This window comes from Ornithorhynchus anatinus, chromosome 5 (genome assembly GCF_004115215.2).
Source record: "Ornithorhynchus anatinus isolate Pmale09 chromosome 5, mOrnAna1.pri.v4, whole genome shotgun sequence".
Classification (NCBI taxonomy): Eukaryota; Metazoa; Chordata; class Mammalia; order Monotremata; family Ornithorhynchidae; genus Ornithorhynchus; species Ornithorhynchus anatinus.
The window spans coordinates 4,438,736-4,457,745 of NC_041732.1; the positions used below are offsets into that span (position 1 = coordinate 4,438,736).

Below are 19,010 nucleotides of genomic sequence, written 5' to 3' on the forward strand. Positions count from 1 at the left end.
AGTAGAGGGGGAAGAGGAGCTCAGTCTGGGAAGGCCTCTTGGAGGAGGTGATATTTAAGTAAGGTTTTGAAGAGGGAAAGAGAATCAGTTTGGCGGAGGTGAGGAGGGAGGGCGTTCCAGGACCGCGGGAAGACGTGACCCAGGGGTCGACGGCGGGATAGGCGAGACCGAGGGACGGCGAGGAGGTGGGCGGCAGAGGAGCGGAGCGTGCGGGGTGGGCGGTAGAAAGAGAGAAGGGAGGAGAGGTAGGAAGGGGCAAGGTGATGGAGAGCCTCGAAGCCTAGAGTGAGGAGTTTTTGTTTGGAGCGGAGGTCGATAGGCAACCACTGGAGTCGTTAAAGAAGGGGAGTGACAGGCCCAGATCGTTTCTGCAGGAAGATGAGCCGGGCAGCGGAGTGAAGAATAGACCGGAGCGGGGCGAGAGAGGAGGAAGGGAGGTCAGAGAGAAGGCTGACACGGTAGTCTAGCCGGGATATAACGAGAGCCCGTAATAGTAAGGTAGCCGTTTGGGTGGAGAGGAAAGGGCGGATCTTGGCGATATTGTAGAGGTGAAACCGGCAGGTCTCGGTAACGGATAGGATGTGTGGGGTGAACGAGAGGGACGAGTCAAGGATGACACCGAGATTGCGGGCCTGCGGGACGGGAAGGATGGTCGTGCCATCCACGGTGATGGAGAAGTCTGGGAGCGGACCGGGCTTGGGAGGGAAGATGAGGAGCTCAGTCTCGCTCATGTTGAGTTTTAGGTGGCGGGCCGACATCCAGGTGGAGACGTCCCGGAGGCAGGAGGAGATGCGAGCCTGAAGGGAAGGGGAGAGGACAGGGGCGGAGATGTAGATCTGCGTGTCATCTGCGTAGAGATGGTAGTCAAAGCCGTGAGAGCGGATGAGTTCACCGAGGGAGTGAGTGTAAATGGAGAACAGAAGAGGGCCAAGAACTGACCCTTGAGGAACTCCAACAGTTAAAGGATGGGAGGGGGAGAGAAGTGAAGTGACCTGCTCAAGGTCACGCAAGCAACCAAAGGGCGGAGCTGGAATCAGAACCCAGGCCCGCCGACTCCCAGACCCAGGCTCTTCCCACTAGAAAGGAGGCGTGGAACTGAGCTCTGGTAAAAGGTGAGGGAACACAACGATCTGACAGCGAAGCTCGTAAAGGCAGAGAAAGCAGAAGCAGGGATGGGTAGGTAATGAAAAGAACTGAGAAATGGGAAAACGGGGAGAAGAATCAAGGAGGAAGAGGGAAAAACAGGGTCAGAGAGATAGGTGGAGAGAAACCCGACCGCCCAGCGAGGAAGATTCAGGGAGAGAAGGAGCTGTTTCCGTCAAACGCCCGGTCTGGGGTCTGGGGGCCGGGAGATCTGCGTCCCCTGGCTGAGCTCGAGGCCTGGGGGTGGAGCCAGAAGTCTGTTCCCCGCTAATTAAGGCAGGCTCTTTGTGGAGGGAGACATGAAGTGCCATGTGGCAGGCATGAGGTCACATGTACCAGGCCAGCAGCCGGGAGCGTGCATGTCTCCTTCCTATCACGAGCAGGCGGGGGTGGCGGTGAGTCACCGCCTCAGCCTCGGCCTCAAACTCCTGGGTTCCGCCCCCTCCCTCCTGCCCTCCGACCCCCATGGGAGACCGACCCCTTTCCCCCCTCCGCCACCCCGCAGGCCTGAGGCCTAATATTTCCCCCTCTTTCTCACCGTTCTCCCTCCTTTGGGTTTTTTCCCTCTGTCCACCTCTCCACCCCGTTGTACCCACTTCTCAACCTCGCCCCACCTCTCCCCTCTCTATCCCTTGTCACCAAAGTCCCTGCCATCCCTCTCATCTCTTGGCCGCTCTCTCCCTTTCTTTCTCTTCAGCTCTCTTTGTCTCTTTCCGCTCCCGTGGTCTCCATCTCCGAGAACGTCGTCTCCGTCCCGGCCCTTGCGTCTCCGTTTTGTCATCCTGCCCGGCCCATCCCCACGGGGGTCTCGGTGGGTCCCCTTCTCCGGTGTGTCTGTCTCAATGTACGTCTCTCTGTCTCTGTGACTCCGTCTCTCCCATCGATGGCGGGGGGTCTCACAGCCCATTGCAGCTCCTTCTCCTCATCAGCATTCTCCTCGCGGCCCCCCCCTCCTCCCCGCCCTGGACCCGACCAATACCAGCTCCCCCTTCCCCCATTCCCTCCTCTCCCCTCCCACCCCCCCCAACTCTCTTCTCCCTCCCTCCCTCTCTCCAGTGAAGAACGAGCGAGCGAGGGAGGAAAACAGCAGCGGCTGAAGAGAGCAAAGGGAGAGAGTGGGGGCGGGAGGGCGGCTTTTGCAGGCCCGGCCTTGGGCACGCCGAAGCCCCAGATTTGGGGGAGCGTCGACTACCTCCTTGGGGGGGGGTGCTGAAGCTGGCTGCGGGGTGGGGATGACCGGGGATCAGACCCCACAGCCTCTGAGGCCCTGGCTCGCCTGAGCCCCTTCCCCCGGAGGGCTGGATAAAGAACCCCGGCGTCCGAGCTGGGCAAGGAACCACCTCGTCGCCTGCTGGTCCCTGGATATTTCTTCTCTGTGCTGGGATTGCTGCTCTGCTCTGCTCCCCTGGTTTACCTCCTCCGCTGCTCTCCCCCCTCTCCCCTGGTTTTCTTCCAGCTTCCCTTACTCTCCCCCTTCTGGGCCTTCCTCTACCCCGTCTTTTCTTTGCCCCTTCCGCCTCTCCTCTATGTTACTCCTTCTCTCTCCCCCTGGTTTTCCTTCCTCCACCCCCGCCGCTTTTCCTCTGTAACTCCCCATCCTTCCTCCCACCCCTCTCTTCCATCCCCTCCAACCTGCCTCCACCCTCCCAGCTTCCCCTACCCCTCTCTCCCTCTCTTTGCTCCCCCCCGACCCCCACCACCTGCAGGCCCAATGCTCCCTGTGGGGGGCTGAAGGCCTGAGCCCCCTCCTCCCCCCCAACCAGGAAGGGGGGGCAAGGCCCCAGGGGGGAGGGGGGGAGGGGGGAAGCCCCCCTCCCCCAGCCGGCCCCTCCCCCCCACCCCATGGCCAGGTTCCTTTTCTACAGCCAGTTCTCCCCCCCCGCGGCCCCCCCAGGCCGGCCCGGCTGAGGGGAGGGGGTGGGGGGGGCCCCGGGGCCCCAGCTTCCCCCTCCCCCGGCTCTGTCCTCAGCCATCCCCTCCATTTTCACCTTCCTCTCCCTCCTCTCCTCCGTCGACTCCTTCCCCCTCTCCCTCCTTCCCCTCCATTTTCTCCTTCCCCCTCTCCTCTCCCTCCTCCTTCCCCTCCATTTTCTCCATCCCCCTTTCCTCTCCCCCCCCCACCCCAACCCCCGGCTTCCTCTCTTGCCCCCGCTTTCTCCTTTCCCCTCTCCTCTTTTGGCTTTTCTCCTCCATTTTCTCCTTCCCCTTTTCTTCTCCCCTTTCCTTCCTTCCTTCCTTCCTTCCTTCCTTCCTTCCTTCCTTCCTTCCTTCCTTCCTTCCTTCCTTCCTTCCTTCCTTCCTTCCTTCCTTCCTTCCTTCCTTCCTTCCTTCCTTCCTTCCTTCCTCTTCCCTCTCCTCCCCTCCTCCCCCTCCCCCACTGCCCCTCTTCCCCCTGGTCCTGCCCCCTCCCTCCACCCTCCTTCTCTGGGGCAGCAAAGAGGAGCCCCCAGTGGATTAGGGGCGGTCAGGGGGGAGCCCCCCCCACCCCCCAGCACCCCCAGCCACCCCACCGGCCTGCAAGGGACCCAGGAGCCTCGGCCATCAGTCCCACTTGGATCCGTAAGTCCCTCTGCGCCTCGAGGGGTGGGGGGCGGTTGAAGTTGGTGGAGATCTGGAGGACCGGGAATGGGGTGGGGGGTTTCCAACTGGGGGCAGCAAGGGGGAGGGTGGGGACTGGGCCCTCCAGGGTCTCCCACCCCCAAGGCCAACCTGGGCAGAGGAGACCGGATGGACAGGTGGAGGAGACAGGCTCGGGCCCTCTGCTGCTGGCCCCGGCTCCTCCTGCTTCTCCCCCCACCCCAAGGCTGGCCAACAGTCCGGTCTGGACCTGGGGGTCCGCGCTGGCCGAGGCCCACTGTCGCTCCACCTTCCCGCCTGCTCGCTTTTCCACCTTTCCGCCCTCCCCCGCATCCCTCCCCGTCCCCAAACCCCATCGCCCCCTTCTCGCCTTTTTCCCGACAGCCTGCTCCTCCGTCTCCCCATCTTTCCTTCCTTCTTTCCGCCCCCCACCACCTGACCCTTCCGACCTTTCCCAACTTGTTTTCGTTCTTTCCCATTTCGTTCTTTCTCATTTCCCACCTTATCTGTTTCTTAGTTGGCACCTCCTCTCGGTCCTCTCCATCTCTCTCGACTCCTCTGCCTCTCTTGATAGTGTTTTCCCGGTTCACTTCTCTGATTCTGCCTCTACCCGTCACTCCCAACTCTCTCCTTCTTCCCCTTATCTCTCAAAAAGTCCCTGGCTCTCTATGTTTCTATGTGTCTCTGGATCTCTGAACCTCTCTCTTGTTGGGTCTCTTTATACTGTGTTTCTCTGGATGTCTTTGGTTTTCTCTCCGAGTCTCATTGTCTCTCTCTCCGTGTCTCTTGGTGTCTCAGTGTTTCAATGTCTCTGACCATTGTGACTCAGGGGTCTCCGGGTTACCCAGTGTCTCTTTCTGTTTCAGATGAATTTTCTCCCTCTTCTTCTTTCCTTGGGTCCTGTGTGTGTGTGTGTGTGCACGCGTGCGTACATGTGCCAGTGTGTATCTCCTGCTTCAAGGTATGTATATCCTGGTGACTGTGTTTTGTATCTCATGCTACAGGTGTGTATCTCCGGATGAATGTTGTATGTGTGTGCATCTCATGCTGCAGGTGTGTATCTCCTGATGAATGTTGTGTGTGTATGCATCTCATGCTGCCGGTGTGTATCTCCAGGAGAATGTTGTGTGTATCTCATACTGCAGGTGTGTATTTCTGGGTGAAGGTTTCGTGCGTGTGTGTGTGTGTATATCTCATGCTGCAGGTGTGTAACTCCAGCAGAATGTTTTGTGTGTGTGTGTGTATACCTCATGCCGCAAGTGTGTATCTCCAGGAGAATGTTGTGTGCGTGTGTGTATCTCATACTGCTGGTGTGTATCCCTGGATGAATGGTGTGTGTGCGTGTGTATCATGCTGCAGGTTGTATCTCCGAGTGACTGTTGTATGTGTATCTCGTGCTGCAGGTGTGTATCTCTGGGTGAATGTGGTGTGTTGTGTGTGCTTGTGTATCTCATGCAGCAGGTGTGTGTCTCCCGTTGTCTGTGGCTTCACGGGTGCTTGTGTCAAAGTGTACAGTTCTATGCTTTTCGATCACTCTCGTTGGGTTCTAGTCTTTTCTCGGTCTCTATCTCTTTTTAGGGAATCTGCCTCTCAGTGTCTCTGGTCTGCCTCTCCGTCTCTGGGCGCCCATGTGTCTCCCTGTCCATATCTCGCTGAATCTCTCTCTCCCTATTATCTCCCTCTTTGGACTCCTTTCACCTCTTTCGGTCTCATTCCCTCTCCGACTCTCTCTTTCTCCCTTCCCTTGGCCTCTGTCTCTGACTCATTCTTTTCTCTTATCACCTTCCCATCTTTTCCCCCTACCTCAGTATCTCACTTGTCTCACTTCCTGTCTCTCACTTTTCTCTATCTCTTTTTCCCCGTTCTCCCTCTGCGTCGCTATTTCTCTTCCTTCCCGTTCCTTTTGATGTCAGTCTCTCTTGTGTGCTGAAATTCTCTGGCCCCGTCTTTCCTCCCTTTCCTAATAATAACAATAACGATCATTATGATATATTAAAGACTTATTAGGTATCAGGTGCTGTACTAAGCGATGGGGTGGATGCAGGCAAATCAGGTTGGATAGTCCCTGACCCACAGGGGATTCACGGTCCCCATTTTACAGATGAGGTAACTGAGGCACAGAGAAGTGAAGGGACTTACCCAAGGACACACAGCAGACAAGTGGCAGAGCAGGGATTAGAACCCAGGTTCTTCCGCCTCTCAGGCCCGTGTTCTATCCACTAGTGGCCCTGCTGCTTCCTCTCTCTCTCTCTCTCTGTCTCCCCTTTCTCTCTGTCTCTCAGTATCCTTGACGCTCTCTGAGCCCTTATGACTTCTCCTGTGATTGTCTCTCCCCAGAGATTCTCTCTATCTGTGTCTGTCTCTCTCCATCTCTCTCTACACCTCTTTTTCTCTGCGCATGCAAGCAGACGTGTTTTGCTGTATGTATCTCCGCTTTTCGGTGTCAGTGTCTCTTCGTGAAGCTCTCCGTGTGTCTCTTCAACTGAGTGGCTCTCTGAGAGTGTCTCCCCCAATGTCTCTCAGCTGGCTTCCAGATTTTACATTCCGTGTAATGATAATAAAAATAAGAGCGATCACAGGGATTTTTGTTAAGCACTTACTCTGTGCCAAGCTCTGTGCTAAGTGCTGGGATAAGCACAGTCCCTGTCTTACGTGGGGCTCGTAGGCTAAGGAGGCGCTTGCATGTGCGTCTGTGAATTTGTGCGTCTGGGTCTGGGTGGGTGTTGTGTCTTTCTTCCACAACGTGGTGCCGACCGTGAGGTTCAGCGACACGATTTACCGAGCGTCCACTTCTCCGGCCGCTGGAGAAATCTGCAGAAGAAGGACAAAGTCGAGGTCCCTGCCCTCAGGGGACTTACGATCTCTAATAAAAATCGTAATCATAGGAACGGCGGTATTGACAGTGATAGCAATAATGATGCCTTTTTTCCAAGGTGCGCTTACATCAGTTACCTCTCTTTGTCCTCGCAACATCCCCACGAGTTAGAGAGAGGGGAAGTAGTTATTATCCCCACTTAACAGATGAAGGAAACAAGACACAGGGAGATTAATTGACTCGCCCAAGGTCACACGGTAGATTCTTGGCAGCGGTGTTCCTTACTGTGTCTTTGGGGCCCTCTGCTCCTCGCTGTAACTCTACCTCTTTAACGCATCTCTACCTCTCCATATTTCTGTGCATGTCTACCTCTCCGGGTGTCTCTCCATGTCTCTCATCTCTCTCTTTCCATCTTTCTCTGCATCTCCGCATCGCTGCCTCGCTCTCCCTTCCGGTATTTGTCTCGCCTGTGGTCCTGTGTTTATGTCGGAGTCAGGCTGTTACCTCTCCCTGCCTTTTTCTGTATTTGTTTCGCTGCCGTGGTCTCCCCCAGGGTTCTTACACTAAAACGAAAAAGAAAGATGGTATTTATTAAGCGCTTACCGTGCGCCAAGCACTGCGTTCATTCCTGGGGGAAGATACTAGGTCGTCTTATCCGACCCAGAATCGGGGCTCACAGTCTAAGGGGGAGAGACTCGTATTTTATCCCCATTGTACACATGAGGAAAATGAGGCCCAGAGAAGTTAAATGACCGGCCCAAGGTCTCGCACCTGGCGAGCGGCAGAGCCGGGACTAGAATCCATGTCTCCGATTCTCGGTTCTGTGCTCTTTCTACTAGGCTACGCTGCCTCCCCTGTATCTCTCCGTGTGTATGTGTGTGTTTTCCCTCACATTCGTTCATTCAGTCGTATTTATCGAGCGCTTCCTGTGTGCAGAGCACTGTACTAAGCGCTTGGGGGAGGACAATACAACAATAAACAGACCCACCCCCTGCCCACAGTGAGCTTACCCTTAGCCTTCTTCTCCCAGACCAGGGCAGGAGGCGTAATTGGTTCTCAGGGACCCCCTGGTCCTTGTAGCGGGGAGTAGTGACTGAGTTCCCAAATCCCCATTCCATACCCAACTCCCGGGAGGTTTCCCTGTCCCTGTCCATCCGACTCCTTCCCCCTCTTCTCCTCCCACTCTCTCCCCTCTCTGAATCCCTCTCGCCATATCTCCATTTTCCTCTCTCCCCCTCCCAAGCCTCCCTCCGCTTTGACTTTTGTTTTCTTCTCGCTCGGTCTTTTCCTTGTGGCCTTTCCTCTCGATCTTCCCATCTTTTCCCTCCGTCTCTCGCCGGGGTTTTCTGCCTCTCTCCCTCCCTCTCTCCATTCGCCCGCCTTTCATTCCATCTTTCTTCGGCCCCTCTCCGTCTCGCCATCTCCCATCCCGCACTCTCTCTCCCCTCGCGAGGCCCCTCGCCCAGTCCCCCAGATCCACTGGTCTCATGCCCCAGGCCCACGGGATTGTGGGGGAAAGATGGGACGTCTAGGAATGGGAGAAGGGTGGTGAGGGCCGGCATGGGGTTGCCTAGCAACGCTCGCATCCTCTCCAGCCGTTTCCACGTTGCCTGGCAACTGCTGCCTGCCCAGAGACAGGGGCGGGTCCTGGCTGCAGTCTCGTTGGTCCTGTCTCAGTTGGCCCGGGACCTGTCCCCCCTCCGACCCCCGGGTCCCCCCGACGATGTCGCGGAGGCTGGAGCATCCCTCCGTGCCCCCGAATGTAGCAGGGTCTTCGGGTGTGGGATCTCCTCCGAGGGGTATCCCGGAGGCCGGCCATCCGCCCCCCTAAGTGTCCCCACCGTCCCCGTGCCACCTTTACTCTGCCCCTCGGCCCCACGTTCTTCTCCCACGTTTCTTCCAGACCCCAACTCTTCCCCCAGCCCCCCGATTTTCCTCCATTTCCCCTTTCGCTCTGGCTCCAACTCTCCCCCAACCGACACCGATCTTTCCCTTAGGCCCCGGCACCCAGGTCTGCAGTCACCACCCCCCGTCCAGCCTCCACTCATCCCCCGGACCAGTCTCCCGTCCACCCCCTGGCATCCCCGGGCCGGGTGCGAGGGATCTGGGGTTCTTCCCTGCAGGTGGCGTGTGGGGGGCCGCGGGCAGCAGCATCTCCATGAGGAGGGGAGGAAGATGCCAGCTGAGCTGCTGCTGCTGCTGATTGTTGCCTTTGCCCGCCCAGGCCGCCCTGTGCTCTCCTCCCTGCGCATGGGTGAGTCCCCCGGCCTCCCCCCGAGCCGCAGCCTCAGCCTCCCCGCCCCCCGAGTTTCCCGTACTCTCCGAATACACAGGCCTCCGTTGACCCCCGACCCCGCTTCAAGCCTCTCTTCTTTGTCCACCCTTGCCTCCGGTTTTCTCGCCCTTCCCAGAACCCAGGAGTCTAATAAGAACGGTGGGACCGGTTAAACGTTTACTCTGTGCCGAGCACTAGGCTGAGCTCTGGGGTAGAGATACCGGAAACAGATAGGACACAGTCCCTGTCCCACAGACAGCTCACAATCTAGAGGGGGAGAGAGAACAGGGATTTTTATTTTAGTTAATTTTTTTGAATGGTATTTAATAATAAATGTGGTACTTGTTAAGTGCTTACTACGCGCCAGGCGCTGTACTGAGCCCTGAGGTAGATGCAGGGTGATTGGGTTGGACACAGTCACTGTCCCATATAAGGGTTACAGTCTTAATCCCCATTTTACAGATGAGGTGACTGAGGCCCCGAGAAGTTAAGTGACTTGCCCAAGATCATTTATTCCTTCAATCAATCGTATTTACTAAGCGCTTACCGTGTGCAGAGCACTGTACTGAACGCTCGGGAAAGTGACAATATAACAATAAACAGTGACATTCCCTGCCCCCGACGGGCTCACAATCTAGAGGCTGGGGGACAGACATCAATACAAATAAATAAAATTACAGATACATACATAATAATGTTGGTATTTGTTAAGCGCTTACTATGTGCAAAGCACCGTTCTAAGTCCTGGGGTTGATACAAGGTAATCGGGTTGTCCCACGTAGGGCTCACAGTCTTCATCCCCATTTTACAGATGCGTTAACTGAGGCACAGGGAAGTTAAGTGACTTGCTCAAGGTCACACAGCTGACAAGCGGCGGAGCTGGAATTAGAACCCATGACCTCTGACTCCCAAGCCCAGGCCCTTTCCACTGAGCCACGCTGCTTCTGCATCCAGCAGTCTAGTGGTGGGGGCAGGATTAGAACCCAGTTCCTTCTGACGTAATAAGCTAAGCACTTACTATGTGTCAAGCTGTGTACTGAGCTCTGCGGTAGATGCACTGGATACAGATGGGTAATAGTCTCTGTCCCACAGGGAGCTCACAGTCTAGAGGGGGAGAGAGAACAGATATTTTTATTTTGTTAATGGTGTTTCTAAGGATTTATTATGGGACAAGCACTTTTCTAATTCTGTACGTTAATCGGGTTGGACCCGATTCCTGTCCCACATGGGGCTCGCGGTCTAAGCAGGAGGGAGAACAGATAACGAATCCCCATTTCACAGTTGAGGAAACTGAGGCCCAGAGAAGTGAAATGACTCGCCCAAGATCACGCAGCAGGAGAGCGGCGGAGCCGGGATCAGAACCCAGGTCTCCCGATCCCCAGGACCAGCTCTTTCCGCTAGGCCGCGCTGCTTCTCGATAGTCCCCCCAGTCCCGCTTCTGGGGTGACCATGATATTTGTTAAGCACTTACTGGGTGCCAAGCACTGTTCTTAGCGCTGGGGTAGACCCCAGCTAAATAGATTGGACACAGTCCCTCTCCCACATGGGGCTCACAGGCTTAATGCCCATTTTACAGAAGAGGAAACCGGGGCCCAGAGAAGCGAAATGACTTGCCCAGGGTCACACGGCAGACAAGTGGCAGAGCTGGGATTTGAACTCAGCTCCTCCCGACTCCCAGGCCCGGGCCCTACCCGCTAGGCCGAGACGTTTCCTCCTAGGCCACGCCGCTTCTGTGTCCCCGCCGGCCCGTCCCCCCCGCCCCCCCCCCCCCGGGGGACCGGCTCCGTCCCCTCCGACGACGAGGTGTCCTGATTTTCCCGCTTCCGATCTCCCAGCTGCGATCCTGGACGACCAGACGGTGTGTGGCCGTGGGGAACGGCTGGCCCTGGCCCTGGCCCGTGAACAGATCAACGGGATCATCGAGGTGCCGGCCAAGGCCCGGGTGGAGGTGGACATCTTTGAGCTGCAGCGGGACAGCCAGTACGAGACCACGGACACCAGTGAGTAGGGTCGGGGAGGCGGGGGGACTGTCAGCTCCTTGGGGGCAGGGAATGTGTCCGTGTATTGTCCTCTCCCAAGCGCTTAATACAATGCTCTGCACACAGTAAGCCTTCAAGAAATCCCACCGATCGATCGACTGGTTGAGCAGCGGGCTCGTTGTGGGCAGGGAATGTTTCTACCAACTCTGTTAACACTGTACTTACCCCGTGCTCCGCACACGTTAAGCGCTCAGTAGATTATGAGAAGCAGCGTGGCTCAGTGGCAAGAGCCCGGGCTTGGGAGTCAGAGGTCATGGGTTCTAATCCCGGCTCCGCCGCTTGCCAGCTGTGTGACTTTGGGCAAGTCACTTTACTTCTCTATGCCTCAGTTACCTCTTCTGTAAAATGGGGATTAAAACGGTGAGCCCCAAGAGGGACAACCTGATCACCTTGTATCCCCCCCAGCGCTTAGAACGGTACTTTGCACATAGTAAGCGCTCAACAAATACCAACATTATTATTATTATTAGATACCATCGATTGAGGGATTGATGGCATGAGATGGAGAAGTCCGTAGCACTGGGAAGAAGGGCTGAGCAAACCCAAGGATCTTGATGCTCTCACTGTCCCCTTTCCCTCCCACCCATCTCTGCCTCAGTTTCTCATCCTTGCTTAAGGATGATTATGGCGGGGATTTGTTAAGCGCTGACTGTGGGCCAAGCACCGTACTAAGCACTGGGGTAGATACGAGAAGCAGTGTGGCTCAGTGGAAAGAGCGCGGGCTTGGGAGTCAGAGGACGTGGGTTCTAATCCCGGCTCCGCCGCTTGCCAGCTGTGTGACTCTGGGTGAGTCACTTCACTTCTCTGTGCCTCAGTTACCTCATCTATATCATGGGGATTAACACTGTGAGCCCCACATGGGACAACCTGATTACCTGGTATACACCCCAGCGCTTAGAACAGTGCTTGATAAATACGATAAGCGCTTAATAAATACGATAATTATTATTATTACAAGGTAATCTGGCCAGATGCAGTCCCACACGGGGCTCCCGGTCCTATCAGTGATATTGACTGAGCGTTTACCGGGTGCAGAGCACAGTATTAAGCGCTTGGGAGAGTGTAACCCAGCAGAGTGGGTGGACAAGAGGCCTAGCCACGAGGAGCTTACAATCTAGAAGGGGAGGGAGGGAGAAGTCCCGTTTTACACATGAGGAAACCGAGGAACAGCAAAGTAACTTGCCCAAGGTCACCCGGCAGGCGAGAGGTGGAGCCGGGATTAGAACCCGGGTCTCCTGACTCCTGGTCCCGTGGTCTCTCCGCTAGCCCATGCTGCTTCCCTCTTTCTCTTTCACCGTCTTTATTTTTCTCTCTCCCCTTCCCTCCACTGACCTCTGTTTTTCTCTATTCCTCTCTCACTCTCTCTTTCTCTCTCCATTCAATTTAATTCGATCATCTTTATTGAGCACTTACCGAGTGCAGAGCACCGTACTGAGCGTTCACGAGAGTACAGTTTAACAGTCAACGGACACTGCCCGCAACGAGCCCACCCCCTCCCTCCCTCTCGTCCTCCGCAGAGGGTCTCTTTTCCCCTCTCTTGACCTGGTGTCCAACTCGGTCGCTCTTGGCGCTGGCGCTCTTTACCCCTCCCTGGTCCACCCCATCCGTGGCCCCTGCGGGGTAAAAGGATCAGGGTTAGAGGACAGGGAGGGTGGGCATGACCCAACATGCCCCTGTGTGTCTGAGGTTCAGTTTCTTCTCCCTCCATCAGTGGTATTTACTGAGCGCTTATTGCGTGTAGAGCCCTGGGCTAAGCAGTTGGGAGAGTTAACTATAATAGAGTGGGTAGCCACGTTCCTTGCCCATGAGAAGCTTACGGTCTAGAGGACATACTGCCCCCCTCAATCAATCAGTCGATCGATCGTATTTATTGAGCGCTTACTGTGTGCGGGGCACTGTACTAAGCGCTTGAGAGAGGACAACAAAACCACGGACACCGTCCTGGCGAAACAGCATGGGTTAGCGGATAGAACCCGGGCCTGGGAGTCAGGACTTGGGTTCTATTCCTGGCTCCACCACTCATTTGCACTGTGACTTTGGGCAAGTCACTTCACTTCTCTGGGCCTCAGTTTCCTCATCTGTAAAATGGGGATTAAGAGTGGAAGCCCCACGGGGAGCAGGGACTTTGTCCAACCCAATGAACTTGTATCTTCCCCGGCTCTCAGAACAGTGCTTGGCACGTAGTAAGCGCTTAAAAAGTACCGTAATTATCGTTATTATTATTGTGGGGATCGGGAAGCAGCACGGCGTAATGGATACAGCACGGGCCTGTGAGTCAGTAGGTCATGGATGCTAATCCTGGCTCCACCACTTGTCTGCTGTGTGGCCCTGGGCAAGTCACTTCACTTCTCTGTGCCTCAGTTTCCTCATCCATAAAATGAGGATTAAGAGTGGGAGCCCCATGGGGGACAGGGATTGCGTCCGACCTGTTTTGCTTGTATCCACTCCAGTGCTTAGTATAGTGCCTGGCACATAGTAAGTTCTTAAAAAAATATCACGATCACTATTATTATTATTGTGCCCCTTTCTAACTTCCTGGTCTGTTTTGCCTCCTCCACCGCCTCCTCCTCCTCCTCCTCCTCCTCCCTGTGGCAGTGTGCCAAATTCTGCCCAAGGGAGCCGTGTCCGTCCTCGGCCCCTCATCCAGCCCAGCGTCGGCCTCCACCGTCAGCCACATCTGTGGGGAGAAGGAGGTAATGGCGTCCCGGGGCGGCCAAAACCCCCGGGGCAGGGGAGAGGAACGGACCGGAATGCGGGGGCCGGCCCCCGGGGGGGATGGGGTGGGCGCCGGTGTGGCTGGCTGGGGTCTCTAAGGTTTCTCTGGCCCCCTCGCAGATCCCCCACGTGAAGGTGGGCCCCGAGGAGACCCCCAGGCTGCAGTATCTCCGCTTTGCGTCGGTCAGCTTGTACCCCAGCAACGAAGACGTCAGCCTGGCTGTTTCCCGCATCCTCAAGTCCTTCAACTACCCCTCGGCCAGCCTCATCTGTGCCAAAGCTGAGTGTAAGCGGGGAGGTTTGGGCGGGTGGAGGGGGGTCCGGGTCCCCTCCCCACCCCCCATCCCCCGCCACTCCTCTCTCGGCCTCCACACGGCCAGCCCCGCATCCCTCGACTTCCCCCGCACCCTGGACTCCCGGTTCCCCTTCCGGGACGTCCCCCACGGGCCCTGCCTCCCGGATCTCCCCTCAGGTCCCTTTTCTCTCCAAGTAGCAGTCGATAGAGCTTGGGCCGGAGAGTCAGAAGGTCATTGGTTCTAATCCCGACTCCGCCACTTGTCTGCTGTGTGACCTCGGGCATGTCAGTTCACTTCTCTGGACTTCCGTTCCCTCATCTGTAAAATGGGGCTTGAGACCATGAGCCCCACGTGGGAGAGGGACCGCGTCCACCCCGCTTTGCCTGTATCCACCCCAACGCTTAGAACAGTGCCTGGAACTTAGTAAGCGCTTAAAAAATACCCCTCTTATTATCATTATTAACCAGTCTTCCGGGAACCCATCCGGCTCTCCCTCCCAATCTCCGCACCTTTTCCGAAGCCCAGGTTTCCCGCCTCCCTCCCCCATCCTTTCGGTGTTTTCCCTCCCACCGCCCCCCACCCCCTCTGCCTGCCTCTTGCAGGGCTGTGACTCTGGACCCCCACCCCCTGCCCCCCCAGGCCTGCTGAGGTTGGAGGAGCTGGTGCGCGGCTTCCTCATCTCCAAGGAGACGCTTTCGGTGCGGATGTTGGACGAGAGCCGGGACCCAACGCCGCTGCTGAAGGAGATCCGCGACGACAAAGTGTCCACCATCATCATCGACGCCAACGCCTCCATCTCTCACCTCATCCTCCGCAAGGTGCCCTGCCTCGACCTCTGACCCCCCCAACCCTCGGACACCCTCCCCTGGCCCGGCCTCCCTGTCGGCCCCGTGGCCCAGGCAACGTGGCCTGTGACTAGAGCGACAATCTACTCTGCTTTTACCAGAGCAGTCTCATTTACTATTTGTCTCCGGATCCCAGAAATGTGTCTGGAATCCATCCGTCAATCAATCAATCAATGGATTTTTAATAAAAACCCAGCATTTGTTAAGTGGTTTCTATGGGTCAAGCACTGCTGTAGTTGCTGAGATAGATACAAGATAATCAGGTTGGACAAGTCCCAGGCACGTCTAATAATAATGATGATAATTGTGATATTTGTTAAGCGCTTACTATGTGCCAGGTACTGTACTAAGATAACGGGGTTGGATAGAGTCCTCGTCCCATGTACAGCTCACGGTCTTAATCCCCATTTTACTGGTGAGGCACAGAGAAGTGAAATGACCCGCTCAAGGTCACACACCAGGCAAGTGGTGAAGGCGGGATTGGAACCCAGCTCCTCTGACTCCCAAGCCCACGCTCCTTCCACTTAGGTCACGCTGTTTCTTGAACACTTATTGAGTGCTTACTGTGTACAGGGCATTGTACTCCAAACTTGGAAGAGTACAGTACAACAGAGTCAGTAGATACGGTCCCTGCCACAAGAACCAGAAGTCCCCGAGTGTCTGGAAAATCCCCAAGTTTGGAAGCTGTCCACATGTTTCAAGTCCAAGGGAAATCGGTTCTGGGAATTGGAATGCCAGAAACACTCATTTGTGCTTCAGAGAGAGCTTTTTCCTCTTTTTTTCTTCTTCAGTATTATTTATTGAATGCTCACTGCGTAGATGATCATTATTATTATTATTACGTTTGTAAGCACTTACTCTGTGTCAAGCATCATTCTAAACGCTGGAGTAGATACAAATTAATCAGGTCAGACGCAATTCCTGTCCCACATGGAGCTCATTCTAAACAGTAGACAGAACATTCACTGAATCCCCATTTTACAGATGAGGAAACTGAACTCCAGAGAAGAGAAGTGACTTTCTGGAGACAGGCAACTGGCAGGGCTGAGTTTAGAACCCAGGTCCTCTGACTCCCAGGCCCGGGCTCTTTCCACTAGGCCAAGCTGCTTCTTCATTGTTGGAAGCAGTTAGGGTGAGTGGAGTTTAGCAGCCGCCGCCCCTGCCCTCAGGTGAGCCTCTAATCTGGCCTGGAGAGAGTGGCTTTAGAATAATTTACAGATGGGGGAGAAATAGAGTGTGTAAGTTAAGTGACGGGTGCCTGTTCTACTTCCCACTTAAGACTGTTGAGCCCCATGCGGGACAGAGACTGTGTCCGACTTAATTGACTTGTACCTTCCCCATTGCTTAGAACAGTGTTTGACACACAGTAAGCGCTCAACAAGTACTATCAAACCAACAGTTGTCAAGGGAATTGGGGACAGGACCACCACGAGGCAACCCAGAGCCCGAAAAGCTTCAGGGGCCCTCCCGTCTCCACCCGTCCCAGAGGAGCTGAGGGAAATTCCAGGAAGGACAAACCCTGTCTTGCTGAGAGGGCCGGGGTTGGGGCTGGGGTGGCCACAGGACAGGGACTCCTCAGGGCGATCCTACTCCCCCACCCCGGTAGCGACAGTCCCAGTTTGGACTCAAAATTCTGATCACTCTCCGGGGTCCCTCCTCATCCGCCAGCTCCTTCAGGCTAGAAGCCACCCCTCCTGTGGAGGAACGGGAAATGGAGGCCGATGAGAGGCAGGGGGCCACTTGTCCGGCGTGCCCCAGTTTCCCCTCTCGAACGCCTCCGGGTGTGTCTGTGGTATGAAGGGCGCTGTGCGTCTCTGGCTGCGTGTCTCTCCGGTGCGGGTGACTCTCCGTAGAGAAGCAGCGTGGCTCAGTGGCAAGAGCCCGGGCTTGGGAGTCCGAGGTCATGGGTTCTAATCCCGGCTCCGCCACTTGTCAGCTGCGTGACTCTGGGCGAGTCACTTCACTTCTCTGGGCCTCAGTGACCTCATCCGTAAAATGGGGATGAAAACTGCGAGCCCCACGTGGGACCACCTGACCACCTTGTATCCCCCCAGCACTTAGAACAGTAAGCGCTTAACAAATACCGTCATCATTATTATTATTATCTCTCCCGTGTCCCTTCTCACGTTCAGGCTTCAGAACTGGGGATGACTTCGGCATTTTATAAATACATCCTCACCACTATGGTAAGTCCCTCTTTGGCTCCCCACCTTCATTGCCTCCGATCTAGTCCTGGCTTTCTTTCTCTGCCTGCTCCCTCCGCCGTCTTTCTCTTCTCTGGTTCTCCTATTCCTTTTGCTTCCCACCTCCCCTGATCCGCCTCTTTTTTTGTGGTGTCTGTTAAGCGCTTACTATGTGTCGAGCACTGTTCTAAGCGCTGGAGTAGATACGAGTTAATCAGGCCAAAATGGGGCTCACATCTAAGCTAGGGGGAGAGCAGGTATTGAATCCTCATTTTGAAACTGAAGAAACTGAGGCACAGAGAAGTGAAGCGACTTGCCTGAAGTCACACAGCCGGGTGGGGTCAGAACCCAGGTTCTCTGGCTCCCAGGCCTGTGCTTTATCCGCCAAGCCACGTTGCTTCTCAGTTACCCTCTCCACTCCGCTCCCTGCTTTCCGGTTCCCATCACGGCTCCGTTCCTCCCCACCCTGCATCCCGCAGCGGTCCGGTCCCATCTTCCTCACTGCTCTGTCCTTCCTCATTCTGTGTCTCCCGATGGTTTAGTCCCCATGTTCCCCTCAGCTCTGTCCCTCCCGACCCCGCATCCCCAGTTGTTCTACCTCTGCCTGCCCCCCCCCCCCCCCAATCCATCAGTGGTATTTACTGAGCACTTACTGTGTGCAGAACACTGAATTTAGCACTGGGGAGAGGACAGTGTATTAGAGTGATTAGTTCCGATCCCCCGTCCTTCCCTCCCCTCCCATTACAACTCAACCCCCAGCACCCCCCAGTTTGCCCAAGCTTTGCCTCCCGACGCTTCCGGTTCTCCCCCCTCCCACCCCCACCCCCAACCCGCCATCTTTCTCCCACCCTTCTCCGGCCTCCAGGACTTCCCCATTCTGCACTTGGAGGGCATCGTGGAGGATTCATCCAACATCCTGGGATTCTCCATGTTCAACACATCTCACCCCTTCTATCTGGAATTCGTCCGCAGCCTCAACATGTCCTGGAGGGAGAACTGCGAGGCCAGCCCCTACCCGGGCCCGGCGGTGAGAAGCGGAGCGGAGCCGAGGGGAGGGGGGCGGAGAGCAGGGCACGGGAGGAAGAGTGGCAACCCCCCATGGGGTGGGGAGGGGGAAGGGGGCCGATTGCCAAGGAAATGCTGAGGGGAGAGAGAGAGAGAGAATCAGAGGGCCGGGGTTGGGGAACGAACATGGCCGGGTCCAGCTGACACCACCCTCTCCCCTCCCTCCCTCCAGCTGTCAGCGGCCCTCATGTTCGACGCCGTCCACGTGGTGGTGAGCGCCGTGAGGGAGCTGAACCGCAGCCAGGAGATCGGCGTCAAGCCCCTGGCCTGCACTTCCTCCAACATCTGGCAGCACGGCACCAGCCTCATGAACTACCTGCGCATGGTGAGCTAGGGGCGGCCTGGGGCCGGGGGGCCGGGGTAGCCGGGGGCGGGGAGAGGGGCCGGAGCCAGGGTGGGGTCTAATGAAAGCGGGGCAGGGGTCCGCAGCCGGAAACGGATGGGCGGGTGGGGACGGTGGAGCTCGCTGTGGGCAGGGACTGTGTCTGTTTATTGTTCTATTGAACTCTCCCGAGCGCTTAGTACAGCGCTCTGCACAGTAAGGGCTCAGTAAATACGATTGAATGAATGGGTGCCGGTGGTGGTGAGGAGACTTACTCTGTCCATCCTTCTTGCATCTCTCTGGGCCCTGGGCCTTCCACTTCTCCGGACCCCTGTTTCCCGCAATCCCTCTGCCTCTCTCTCTCTCTCTTCCCTGCGGGTGTCTCTCTCTTCTCTGTGGGTGCGTATGGCTCTCTGTGCGTGTCTCCCTGTCTCTCTACCTGCACGCCCCGCCTCTCTGCCGTCCCCTGTCCGTCTCCTCTCCGTACCCTCTCCTCCCTCCCCTCCCCGGCTAGGTAGAGTACGACGGGCTGACAGGGAGAGTGGAGTTCAACAGCAAAGGCCAGAGGACAAACTACACGTTAAGGATCTTGGAGAAGTGTCGGGAGGGGCACCGAGAGGTGAGGGGGCAGCTGGGTGCCGAAGCCCCGGGGGGGGGTCCCGTCCAGAGAGGCGAGGGGAGAGTCCGGGTGCCCGCGTCCGGGGGCCATGAGACGGGACGCCCGAGTCTCGGAGG

The 19,010-nt window shown here is 56.4% G+C and overlaps 1 protein-coding gene across 1 annotated transcript in view; it reads left to right on the plus strand.

Moving 5' to 3' along the window:
• Nucleotides 1-3,639: 3,639 nt before the first annotated feature.
• The window catches only part of GRIK5 (glutamate ionotropic receptor kainate type subunit 5), a 31,843-nt gene continuing 16,472 nt past the window's right edge, over nucleotides 3,640-19,010 (plus strand). Inside the window, exons 1-10 of the mRNA XM_029065023.1 lie at nucleotides 3,640-3,702; nucleotides 8,659-8,789; nucleotides 10,646-10,810; nucleotides 13,445-13,542; nucleotides 13,685-13,850; nucleotides 14,500-14,678; nucleotides 16,838-16,891; nucleotides 17,754-17,915; nucleotides 18,126-18,278; nucleotides 18,790-18,894. Coding sequence (XP_028920856.1) covers nucleotides 8,711-8,789; nucleotides 10,646-10,810; nucleotides 13,445-13,542; nucleotides 13,685-13,850; nucleotides 14,500-14,678; nucleotides 16,838-16,891; nucleotides 17,754-17,915; nucleotides 18,126-18,278; nucleotides 18,790-18,894 — 1,161 coding nt within the window. The 5' untranslated portion in view covers nucleotides 3,640-3,702; nucleotides 8,659-8,710. The remainder of the gene's footprint in view (nucleotides 3,703-8,658; nucleotides 8,790-10,645; nucleotides 10,811-13,444; nucleotides 13,543-13,684; nucleotides 13,851-14,499; nucleotides 14,679-16,837; nucleotides 16,892-17,753; nucleotides 17,916-18,125; nucleotides 18,279-18,789; nucleotides 18,895-19,010) is intronic.